Below are 12,287 nucleotides of genomic sequence, written 5' to 3' on the forward strand. Positions count from 1 at the left end.
AATTTTAAAACTTACTTGTCTTTTTGATGCCTTTTGTAGGTGCTCTTATGGTGCTTTGAGAACTGGTCTGATGTTCAGTCTCATCATCTCTTGGATTGCAAAACCGATGAAGGTTTTTATGTGGTGTAGGTGGTTTTGTTTTGGTTTGGTTTTTTTCTCCAGTGGGCATGACCATTCAGATATTGAGCTGTTCTGCAGTAAGCCTCCTGTTAGAGATAACCTTGAAATGTAGCAGGACCCAAAGTGGCTCTGTTTCCTCTTTTCTCCAGAAGATCTCAGCGCTTTCAGTCTTTGTTAGCAGTTTGTCTCTGATGTAATGTTATGTTTTGTGATTTAATTAGATTTTGAGTTCCCTGTCTTGGCTTCTCACCAGATTTATCTTTGAATACTGTTTCTCCATTGTCCTCTCACTCTCTGGGCCCAAGCTGGATTTGTAAAAGTCAAAAGGAAATAGTAGTTTCTGTGGTTTGATTTGTTTCTTCTTGGGTGATTTAAAAATACTTTTAATTAGAGGACAAAACCAAGTTGCTAAATATAAAAATATCAGAGACAGATAAGTTTCATTTTACCTAAACCCGAAACAGTATAAAACTTTGTACAGTATCAGTGATGCATCAATTTAGTAGGAAATATCTTGATAGCCTGTTGCAGCCAAGGATGGTGTCTGTTGTGTTGGCAAGCATGCTATGCTTGAATGGAAATGCAAAGAATTCAAATAGAAAACTCTCACTTATCTTTCTTTAGAGTGCAGGGATTTTGAGCTCCAGACAAAATTGGTAAAAATTTCAGCATTTAATTGTAGCAAGTCATGTGCTTCTCTCCTAAATTCTCAAATACTCAGCCTGTGTGAATTGTTCTACTTAACACTTTCCCATCAGATGACAGTTCTAGTTATATGGGGCAGACATGCAGGTTATCAGCAAATTAAGTGTTTGTAGGACAAACTGTTTTGCAGCCTACTCATAAGTCTTTACATTTCAGAAAACCCAAGTGTGGCCATTGGAGAGAGCTCGCTGGTTGCCTGACCAGAAATTAATTTCGCTATTTGTCAGCATTTCTATCAAATAGAATAAGCTGGTTTTCAACTGCTTGTTGCCAGTATGACCTCAAAATTAGAACATGTAGGAAAATGGGTTTGTTTTTCATTGAAGGGGAAATACTTGGGAAAAATGCCACTTCGGCTTCTCATAGGAAGTGTAGTTGAGGAACTCCTATTCTCGTCCTCCCCCGTGGATTGAAATTCCTGGTCATAATAAATGTCTGATAAGGGACCAGTCTCATGGGCAAAAGTGATGCCCGGGAGGGAGAAGTCCTACAGAATACTCACATAAGCAAATGTTATGATAAGACAATTAGACTGCGGTTTTTCACAGGTGATTCAGTGGCTGTGCGCTGTTCTCAGTTTGTGTTGTTGTTCACTGATGTTTTCGAGGCTCAGAGTTACCTTGAAATTCGAAACCGGCCCATTAGTCTTACTGCATCTGACTGTATGGGTTTAAGGGTCTCTTGTTGCCCCTTTTGGCAGAATGGAGTATCCATGCCCCTTTCTCACTCTCGGAGTGCGGGGTCAGGCCGCTGGGCTGTGAGCCCTGCACTGGCCACACTCCTGTGCTCTTCGCTGGAGCAGCAGTTTTGCTCATCGTGCTGTGGCACTGCCAGTCTGCAGCAGGGGCAGGATTGTGTGTATGTCCTGGTGAGCTGCAGCACTTGTGTGATGTGTTCTGGTTCCTTTAGTCTGAGTGATGCACAGACTCCTCCATCTGCACTTTGTAAAGCAAAACACACAACTTGTATTGCTGTAATGCCTCTCTGAGCCTTAATGGAGAATGAATCTTTGCAACTCCTCTTAAAACTTAGAGAACTGGCTTTGCACGTTCAAAGATTTTAGAATGACTCTTAGCTTGTAAAATAAAAAAATCGTGTTTACAGAGGAGTGTTGTGGTTTAGCGCCCAATGGCGACTAAGCCTCACACAGCTGACTGCTCATTTGCCCTGATGGGATGGGGGAGAGAATCAGAAGAGCAAAGGTGAGAAAAAGTTGAGATAAAGGCAGTTTAATAGATAAAACAAAAGCCACACAGGCAAGCAAAAGGAAAAAAGAATTAATTCGTTGCTTCCTGTGGGCAGGCAGGTGCTCAGCAATCCCCAGGAAAGCAGGGCTCCACCACATGTAACGATTACTTGGGAAGACAAATGCCATCACTCTAAACGTTCCTGCTTCCTTCCTTCTTCCCCCGACTTCACATGTCGAGCATGATGCCATATGGTATGGAATATCCCTGTGGTCAGCTGGGGTCAGCTGTCCCGGCTGTGTCCCCTAACAACTTTTTGTGCCCTGCCCTCTGCAATGGTAGGGTGGGGTGAGAAGCAGAAAAGACCTTGATTCAGTATAAACACTCTTTAGCAACAACTAAAACATCAGTGTGTTATCAACCTTATTCTCAGCCTAAATCCAAAACACAGCCACTGTACCAGGTACTAGGAAGAAAATTACCTCTTGTCCCAGCTGAAAGCAGGAGAGAACTGCTTCTTCAACTTGTTCAGTGGTAAGAAATGTGCATGGTTTTTATTTTGCACATATGTTCTAATCTCTAAATCTGTCTAAATAAATTCAAGGAAATATTTTAGGATACTAGTTATGTTAGGCATTTAGCAGCCATGAAGGAATGAAGTTAACACTTCTTTATAACTAAGTAATTGTGATTGAGAATCCTTGAGCAAATTCCTATCCCTGCCCTTACACTGAATATTGAGTCTTTTTATTGGTAGTAATTTCTCCAATAGCGTCTTGGGTAATTGTAGTTTGAATCAAATAAGAGTGAGCATGTCTAAAGTACAGACTGGCTTGTATATAGAAATTAATGCGTAAGAGAATAGTGTATAAAAATCTTCAGATTTTAGGCTTTGGAAGTGTGATTACAGAACTGTCCCTTTTGAAGTTGTTCGTTTCTCATTTAAATGTAAGGACTTCTACCAGAAGACTAAGCAAGGGCTGGACTGTTTCTCTCAGTAAAAGCATGGAACTATCTCACGTACTTAGAGAACAGCACAAGCACCTAATTTAGGGGCAGTTTTAGAGCTATGAATCCTTGCCTTGCATGAGTGCCTTGTAAGCTTGTGCTACTGCTGTCGTGCTTGGTTGCTTTTGGTAGGTGTTCAAATTTGGGGAGGCAGGTTTTCATGTTCACCGCTCTTTAGAGCCTCTCCTTTGTCTATTTTAGGTAACCTTATGCTCCCAGTAATAGTTATTCCTGGGTCTAGTGCTTCAGTGGAAAGTGATTTAACAAATAACATGGATTTGTGTTTTCTGCTTTGGAGTGAATATCTGACTTTCTCTCTGAATCGTTGTTCGAAATATTGTCCTTTCACAAGTACTTCTGTTCATCTTTGCAAAAGCTCAAATTTTTCACAGGGACATTTGTCGTGATAGTGATTGACCCAAAGTGGCTAAATATGTGTTTGGTGCCTATTGACAGTATTCTTTTTTTTCTTCTTCTAGGACGTGAAAATCTGAGAAATGAACAAATTACGGCAAAGTTTTAGGAGAAAGAAAGATGTCTATGTCCCAGAGGCCAGCAGGCCCCATCAGTGGCAGACTGATGAAGAAGGCGTTCGTACTGGCAAGTGTAGCTTCCCTGTTAAGGTAAGAGTTTCTGCCTCTCTTTTGGGTATCCACGAGGTGATGGATGAATTCTTGCTGTGAATTATTCTTAGGGGTTTTTTTGGCAAGCATAAACCAGCAGCATGCTTCATTACACACCTGTTTTACAGTCAGCTCTCATTGCAAAGATGTGGCTTTTTCTTAAAACCAAGTGACTCATGTAACAAGTGCCTTGCTAGGCAGAGGAGTAATACAGTATTTGTCCTCCTTTTTCTGAAAGAGCAGAAACGACAGACCTCTTGGACTGCATGGAAAGGTGCTCAGTTCTCTAAGTTGAAAGTGTAGTTGCAGCTACAGTTTGACTTGAAGGTTAAGTGGTGGGCTGTGATTGGAAAGCAATCCTTCCTCCCTCTTGATAGTTGAAAACATTGTCAAGTAACACCTGGAGTTCAGACCAGTGCATGAGGTTAGAAGCACTTGCTAACTTCTGAGAATGCCTTCTGTGCTACAATTTAATGTTTCTTTTACAGACTGTTAATACACATGAAACCGAAATTACCTTTTTGAATTCTGATAACTTCTTCCAGATTATGAGAGTTTAAAAAATAGGTATTTTCTTTTCTGTGTCCAGTTCTGCTCCCCCCCGTTTTAAGAAACCGTATTTTAATATTTTAGAATAATATTTAATATTAATACTTAAGAAATAACACAATAGAAATTAGTTTAAAATTTAAGGTGTCTTGTTGCATATACTCCCCTTGTAATCAAAAGCTTTCTTCTAAAGGTACACTAATACTAGATCTACAATAAATTGGAAGAAGATGACACTTGGGGAAAGCTAATGGATTAAATATCTATATACAAGGAACACAGTCTATGGTTCTGATGCCTAAGGACCTTTTATTAATTTTAATATGTATTATGCTTAAAATAATTTTGTCTGATAGTTAAACATGTGATGTTGCTAGGTAGACTGTTTCATATTTTTGTGAAGTTGTGGGTTTGTGCAGATATATAATAAGTTTGAAGTAATTTTCACACTAGGTTATGCTCTACTGTAGTTGCTTTTACATATACTCAAGTGTATACAACATTTCTAATTTGTTGTGATTGCTTGCTTAATTGTCTTGTGTTATTTTTCTGCTAAAAGGAAGGAACTGTAATTCAGTACTAAACAGAGATGGTGTTTTGCCAAAGCTTTGAAAGTAACTGCTCTGTGGAAGCTCAAACTTAGGTTAAGGTTTAACACAGTCTAGGGGAGAAAAGAGCTGTAAGTTTGAGGATGGCTATTTTTTCATAATTTAGGCATTATACAGGGTGAAAAACAACGTTTGTCAATTTCTAGGCATTAAATTTTATTCAAACTTTTTCAATCCTTTACTGAACACAAAGGGTGTGAACCACTGCTCGCTGTTTAAAGACTGACCTTTTTTTAAACTCTCAGTCAGGACTTGCACTTCTAATGACAAATGCTTCCTGTATTTAAATAAAGCATTCATCTATTCTGGGCACATGTACCCGAAGTCAAAAAAAAGTTTTGGGCTATTCTGTGCTGAAAAGGCGTAGAAAGGGATGAATCTTTGCATCCTGTCATCATAATGGGATTTATTTACACTTATTAGTCCGCTTTTATTTGGAATTCACTGAATTAATTTAACTTGTTCTTTGGAAAAAATACTCAAGGGTAAACACATCTCTACATACATTTCTTGGTTTGGCCATAATGGTAAACTATTAATATTTGAAGAACTTGTGATTAGATGAAAACTTAAATTCTGAACAATTTGATATTAAGTGGTGTTACGCCTTATTTGATTGGAATTTGTCGTCCAAAATACTGTGCCTTGATATGGACAAAGTGGAAATTTTTATTAGGCTTGAGAGGCAAAGTGGGTGTTAGCTGGTGTTTAATAGATACAGACAGGAAGTATGCCATTGTGAGTGAACGAGATAAACCAGATGTAGAGTCATCGGTTTAGTGGGTGGTACTCTGTTTTGCTCACTGAAAGAATAGAACTTTGTGCTATTGAAGAAGAGTATCCTGTTACGCTGCTTTTGGGGATTTTTTTGAAATTCATACATTCCAGGAAAAGTATGCCATCTCCTATGTCCTGAAATGTCTGAGGGGGTGACTTTTCTTCCTGATGCAATGGAGCAGGATAACTGGGATATTTTGGGGAAAATGGTTAATGAATAGGAGTGCATTCGAATCTGAAAGATGGTGAAAATGCCTTAATTTTCTTCAAGTTCCTCAGTGAGAATTCCAAAGTGGTCTGTTGCCTGTAGTATAGCTGCTCAACCACATTTTAATAGTTTTGGGGTTAGTCTGTCCTTATTCATTATGAACTGGCTTGCCCACTCCCTAGAAATCATCATCTGTAATTCTTTGGAGCTCAAAGTGGAACTGAGTGTAAAGTACATGAAACTAATGTAGTAGCAGCACTATTGTGGGCTTTGTTTCTCCTAATGCTTGCTACTTTATTTAGGTAAGACTGATATTCCCTCTTCCCTCCCCCCGCCCCTTCCCCCGAGAGAGAGGAGACTTGTGCAAATGCTAGGGAAAATTTGCTCTCAGTTTCTCTTATAAAAGAAAAAGATCAAGATATATGTCACTCTCTTAAGTTGGCTTGTATTTTAACTTCTCGCCTTTGGGCATTTTATATTTTGCCGAGAGCTGGGGTGTTGCAGAGTGCTACCACAGATTAATCCTTTTCTAGACATTACAGAATGTGTGGAAGCACTTTGAAAGTCATGTTGCAAATAGGATTTCATCCTGCCTCCAGGCTTCACTCCATTAGTGTTGGATAGGGACTCCAGTAGCTGCTCATTCATTGTGCTTTGAGGATGCTGTACAGCAAGCAGATTTGCTGTTACTGAAAGGTTTTCTACATTGGCAGGGTTTTTGAAGCTCTTTCTGTGCTATATTCACAGCTGATCCTTGTTGTTAAGTTTGTAAAGTGTGCTGTTGGGTTTTGAACAAATCTGATAAACCTGTGGATCGCCTTCGTTTTGGTAAAGAAGATGCTCTGTGGAAAGTATTGGTAAAATTCCTATCATGTTGTTGCTTTAAAATTCAGGGCCGTGGATTTGATGCACAGTTGGTTCTTTCCAGTGCTGTGCTCATTAATTTGGAGATGACGATAATCATAGGTGTGTACTGTTACTGTAAGACAATGACAGTCTTGTTTAACTCCGTTTAACAGTCTGTTTTTCCACTAGTTGGTGTGGTTGTGTTGTGTGTAACCAGTCACTGATCATATTTTCTCAGTGGTCTTCATGTGTGTTGATGTATTTACAGATAGTTCTTCTCTGCGTTGGAATTCTAACCACCCTCGTGGTGGTAATCTGACACATTCAAAATAGGGTTGTGCAGTGGCTACTGACTTTCCTGTAATGTTCTTCTGTGTAAACTGCTTTGAATGCACATTGAAAGATGCTGGAGCATATGACTGAATGGGTTTTTTGCACTCCACTGCATCAGCAGAGGCAGGTGCCTGTCTGTCAGCAAAGGTATGAAAAAGATGTGTTTAGAAAAGTGTGACTTGCAGACTTTTGCTCTTCCATTAGGAACCTAAATGGAGTTGCTCTCCTAACTCCAGTGGTGTTGGAAGCACGCTACACTGCAGCTTTTACTGACGTACAAGAAGAGTTGCCCTGTTATTAAATGCGGGGCTGGTACATCTGCTGAAAAACCTATGCAGAAGAGTATTTTCAGAGGCAAATTCTTTTCCACTGTCCTAACAAAATGAAAAGTAAATAACTGTGTTTCAGTAGCAAATCCTTCCTCTGAGAGAAAAACTGTGCCAGATACATGCAAGGCATAGGGGCCTTAGATGAAGACATTGTATTTGAAACTATTCAGAAGTATATTATTCTAACAGACATTACAGCTGTGCTTATCAGTGCTATAATTTATTTCTACACAATTGTATAGAAGACAATTGCAAAAAGATTGAAGTTCATTGACATACACATTTTCAAACTTGCTTTCTTGCTCCAGACACTACCTCACTGAGAACATGCAGCTGTTCTATGCTATAATGACTAAAATATTTGACACTAGGGCTTCTTTTGTCTGAAATGCCTTTTGGAGTGTCCCTCTGGGTAAGTGGTTTTCATTAATACAAATGTACTTTAGAGTAACTGGCCTGTGAAATTTATATCAGAAAAATTAGGTCATTTCCTTCTACCTAACAGAACTAAACAAACAAAACATTTGCAAATTCTTGGTGGTTCTAACCAACTGGACATGTTAAACAGAATATTAACAGCTGATTGCTGTGGTTCTAGAAGACACAGCAGCTGTGTACATTTTGGGTAACCTAATTACTGTCACTGTCATGTGTTTGTCATCAGTCTCCTTTGACCTTAAGGTATCTAAAGCTACTGTTGCCTATAGCCTGTAAGTTTACGTGTATTTTTTATTTTTTTATTCCATTTATTCCAACTGAAAGACTAGATGTATCATTGGAAAAAACCCACGTGGAAGAGTTAGAAACCACAGTTCTATCTCTGAAGTCCAGGGTTTTCTTCTGAGTGCCTGCTGTCACTCAAGTTAACCTTTCCACTGGATCTTGATTTCTGTGTTAGTGTTGATAAATAAAAATGTATGGATAGGGTTGTACTTCCACATATAAAAGAACTGACTTTTCAGAGCAAATGCTCTTCCACTGTTTCCTATGTGTAAGACTTGCTTTGGTGGGAGATGTTTGTAAGGCACTGTGTTACCCCGTGTTCAAGCAGAGACAGAAGAAAAGGGACCAACTGAGGGCACTGAGCTCTGGGAGTATGCTCACTGGGACCTGTGAGTGTCAGTTCTCATCCCTGGGGTCCCTGTGATGATCCAGCAGTGTGCTATGTCATTAAACCATATGTGACCCTGCTAAAACCATTATCAGTAGGAGACAGACCATTTCTCTCACTTTGCTTTGTGATCTCACACCGCATTTGATATTGGACTTCATTGCCTAATGTCAAATTTATGAATCTCACATTAAAAATAACTTCTTATTTTTAATAAGTTTATAAAGACAGCTTGCATGCTGTTCTTTTCCCCCGGGTCAGAAAGACTAGTACCAACACAGGTAGCTGTGGCTTTTGTTGTATGCCTTAAGTGCACTTCTACTTTGAAATAATAGTAGCTATGGAAGGATTTAGCAGCATGTTGATGCTGAAGTGCCTTTAAGTTAGGCATGTGATATTTTTGACTGTAAAAGCTTGAGATACTTAAATAGTCTTTGGAAACTATGTTAAGTATTTTTAAGAAGTTAATGTGACAAATCTGCTGATTTCTGAAATGTTGCACAGCCTTACACATTAAACACTAGAAATCCCTACCTCTGAAGGCACGAACCAATGCTAGCAATGAACAATGACCGTTCTGTTGAATGCTAACCCTCAGCAAGCAATAGTATATTTTAAAATCCTGCAGCATATAACATGACAGGAAAAAGGCTTGAAGACAGGTAATTATAAAAGAACGATGACTGTAATGGAAGGTGTGACGCTTGCCTCCAGTATGTTCCTGTGCATTTTTGTCACAATTAAAAGGAATGTAATGCAGTCCCCAGTCTTTAAACATTTCACTTTTGTGTCCAGTCCTTAGTTTTGTTTGAAGAGCCTTGCAAAGAAGGAGTTTTAGATGAAGCTTCTAGCTCTGTTTTAAAAACCTACCGTCTTTGGCCAAGGTCAAATTCTGAAATAGTTTCATAAACTTCAAATTGTTTTAAAGATGATACTTGCTGTTTAGAACCATAAAATAGTTCGGATGTCCTTGCAGAAATATTAATTTTAAATGTAATTTAGGTGTACAAAATCAAAGTTGTAATTGGATTATACCTTTCAATTCTGTTTTTTAAAATTAGGGGATCTCCAGTGTCATACACGGAAACTGAATTTTTTGCAGGACTTGAAGAAAAGGTACAGACTACACGTGTGCAGTGTGTGTAATAAAACTTTGTGCTATCAACACTTGATTTTCTTCTATTTTTCTTTTGTTTTTTTTAAGAGAAAGTTTTAAGTTTATTTAAGAAGGTTGAATTCCGAGAAAAGTAGGAATTGCACATCAGAACAAGCAATCAAAAACCAAAGTCTGACAGCACAGGTGCGAAGCTGGGAAGGGACTCGGAGAAAACCTCATCAAGGGAAATTTAGGATAGGCATTAGAAATAACAACTTGGCAAAATAACCTTCCATTGTAACAGTGAGGCATATAAACTACAGAGTAGAAGGTGCAGCCTATTGATCTCCAGTTACAGAAATGTCATAATACCTAAAGGCTGACTTCTCTGATGTAGATGCGGAAGAAGATCCTGCCCTGAGGCAAGTGCTGTCCTACATAACCTCCTGAGTTCCTTCTCTGCCTCATTTTAGGGATTTGGAAGAATATAGCACTTGTATATCTTGTATTGAACTTTGGTACCTCATCTTCAGTATTCCCAACTGGAAATGTTTGTTATTCCCTCACAGTGTTGTTTCTGTTCACAACGTCATGTGAGAATCAGTAAGTGAAATACGCAGTGTGGCTCTTAGGTGGGTATGAAGTGAAAGACACGAAGAACTGCTGGTATAGGTACTGCTTTAGATTATTTTGATCTACACTGTTCATAGACATTAAGCAGGCTTAGGCTGCTACAGCTCCTTATTTGGGGTGTTTAACAGGTTGATGAGACATTTTGATTGCTGGCGATATGCATAGCATCCTAACTAACCTATAACTTTGAGTAGTCAAAATTAAACCTTGTTGAGGCTTAATCATAGAATTTCTATTGTCTGTGCTTCTACAACTTTGTCTAAGCAAACATCTGTTTCAAACTGATAAATTAAAAAAAGGCAGGAGCATGGGTGTGAGGGGAGAGAAATAAAGCATTCAGCATTGGAATGTAAATCTTAGAGAAGTGAGCAGAAAAGTAGCTCAGCTTTAAGACGTATCCAGGGTTTCTGGATTTAAGCTTATGTCTAGTTGCAAGACAGCATTTCACTGTGAAACTTTAGAGCTCAGGCTTTAATTCTTGAGCAGTGCCAATCCCAGAAGCATATCTACACAGATGTCAAATAGTCAGTCTTACTGTTGCAACTAATACCCCAGAACTTACACAGAGGAAGAAAGAGGAACGTTGCTAGCTCTAGGAAGAGTACCAAGGAGTGCTGGTGTGCTCTTCCTTGTGGCAACTAGTTTCCTAGCACAGGACATCTTGGACAAGACTTCAAGTAAGCTCATTTTCTGTGTCTGTCTAGTTACAAGTGTAATCTGAAGAACCCAGTCTGTTATTGCAAAGAAAACAGTGCATGGGAACATCTGCTGATAGAGAGGGAAGTTCCAATTATTTGTGTAGCTGAGTCTGTTTCAAAGAAAGACTGTAATAGCATATCATCAGACTTGAAGAAACAAAAGTGGCATGAATGAGTTGTTGTCTAGGTAGAAGGATCTCTGGTGAAGGATCTTTTTGCCAGCTATTATTGTTGAACTCTGAAATTTTGAAAACTGAGTCAATCAGTATTTGTGAAAGAAATGAAAACAAAGAAAGTTGTCCTTGTACTAGGACACAGATGCTAGATCTGTTTTGTTTCTCACCAGCAATGTTTCTGACCTGATATATCACTCCCTGATGTTTTATAGGAACTGTTTCAATAGCATATAGTTGGGGGAAGACAGTAGGACTGACAGCTTTGCCATAAACACTTGATATGGTGAACATGAACAACTTGAGTTGTTCATTTTTAGATGAAGTTGGAAAAAGTTTAAAATGTTGAAAAAGAGTAAAGTTTCTCAAGCACTTTTCAATTGTAAGGATGTTTTGCTGTGTGACTTGTTCTTCTGTTGATTGCTTTCTGTTTGACTTGAGATACCAAAAACCATCATCAATGAAAGAGAGCATAAAAATCAGAGGTGAAGAGGAAAAGTTTTTTGGTTTTTGTTTAATTTACTGTACCATCATCCTTTTTTACCCTGAAAATGTTAATATAAGCAGTACTTCTATTTAGTAGTGTTTGCGTTAAGAGCTTCTCTGACAGCCCCTAAAAGTATTTTATTTGGATTAGAGCTTTTACGTTGTTACTTTGTATGTGGATTCTGTCCTCAAGGATTTTAGCTTTCTGTAAAAGCATTGGTGGTTAATTTCTGGTATAATGATTAAATCTCTTAGAGAACATCTTATGTCCGAGAATTGCTGATGTCACGACTATCATTCATTGGTTGCTATGGAAATTAAGTATGAGTACATTCAATATTAATACTGCATTCCTGCTATGTGCACTCTCCTGCTGGAAAAGTACTCTCTTTCTCCAGGAACACTAGCTACAGCGATCCCTGTGACAAGAAATGCTCTTTGCAGACATGTCTGGGGTACTCTCTTCCTTACTATTCTCAGGGTCATCATCCACCACCGTATGGCTTAAGCAGTTCACGTTCATTTTTGAGTACCCAGTTTTTATGTGTCCCAGCCTTTGAGTGTGTTTGTGGTAATGTGCTGTCATAGATTTGCAGATTCACTTATGTAGGGCGAGCCCAGGCACTTCAGCAATGCATTTCTTCTCCTTTAGTTTGAAAGGGAAGTTCCTTTAAGAGATCCTGAAAGGTTGTTTATACAAGTGTGGGATTTGTGTATATGTTTTTCTAAAGTGGTTTCCATGTAATCTCTTAACTGTGGTGGAACAACAGAATTTAACAATGGTTTATTTTTCCTAA

General features: G+C 38.7%; 1 protein-coding gene across 17 annotated transcripts in view; it reads left to right on the forward strand.

The window, feature by feature from the left end:
* The window catches only part of NUMB (NUMB endocytic adaptor protein), a 91,847-nt gene that overhangs the window by 53,705 nt on the left and 25,855 nt on the right, over positions 1-12,287 (forward strand). For 16 of the 17 annotated variants that reach the window (XM_027879611.1, XM_027879610.1, XM_027879612.1 and 13 more), the window contains one exon: positions 3,500-3,643. In XM_027879611.1, the coding sequence (XP_027735412.1) occupies positions 3,518-3,643 (126 nt within the window). In that variant the 5' untranslated portion in view covers positions 3,500-3,517. Of the gene's footprint in view, positions 1-2,410; positions 2,422-3,499; positions 3,644-3,934; positions 3,941-12,287 lie in introns of those variants that run through there. The other variant, XM_027879620.1, reaches the window with a different exon arrangement.

The sequence above is a fragment of the Empidonax traillii genome, unplaced genomic scaffold (assembly GCF_003031625.1).
Source record: "Empidonax traillii isolate 1590-97213 ecotype Southwest subspecies unplaced genomic scaffold, ASM303162v1 scaffold56:size2478089, whole genome shotgun sequence".
NCBI lineage: Eukaryota > Metazoa > Chordata > Aves > Passeriformes > Tyrannidae > Empidonax > Empidonax traillii.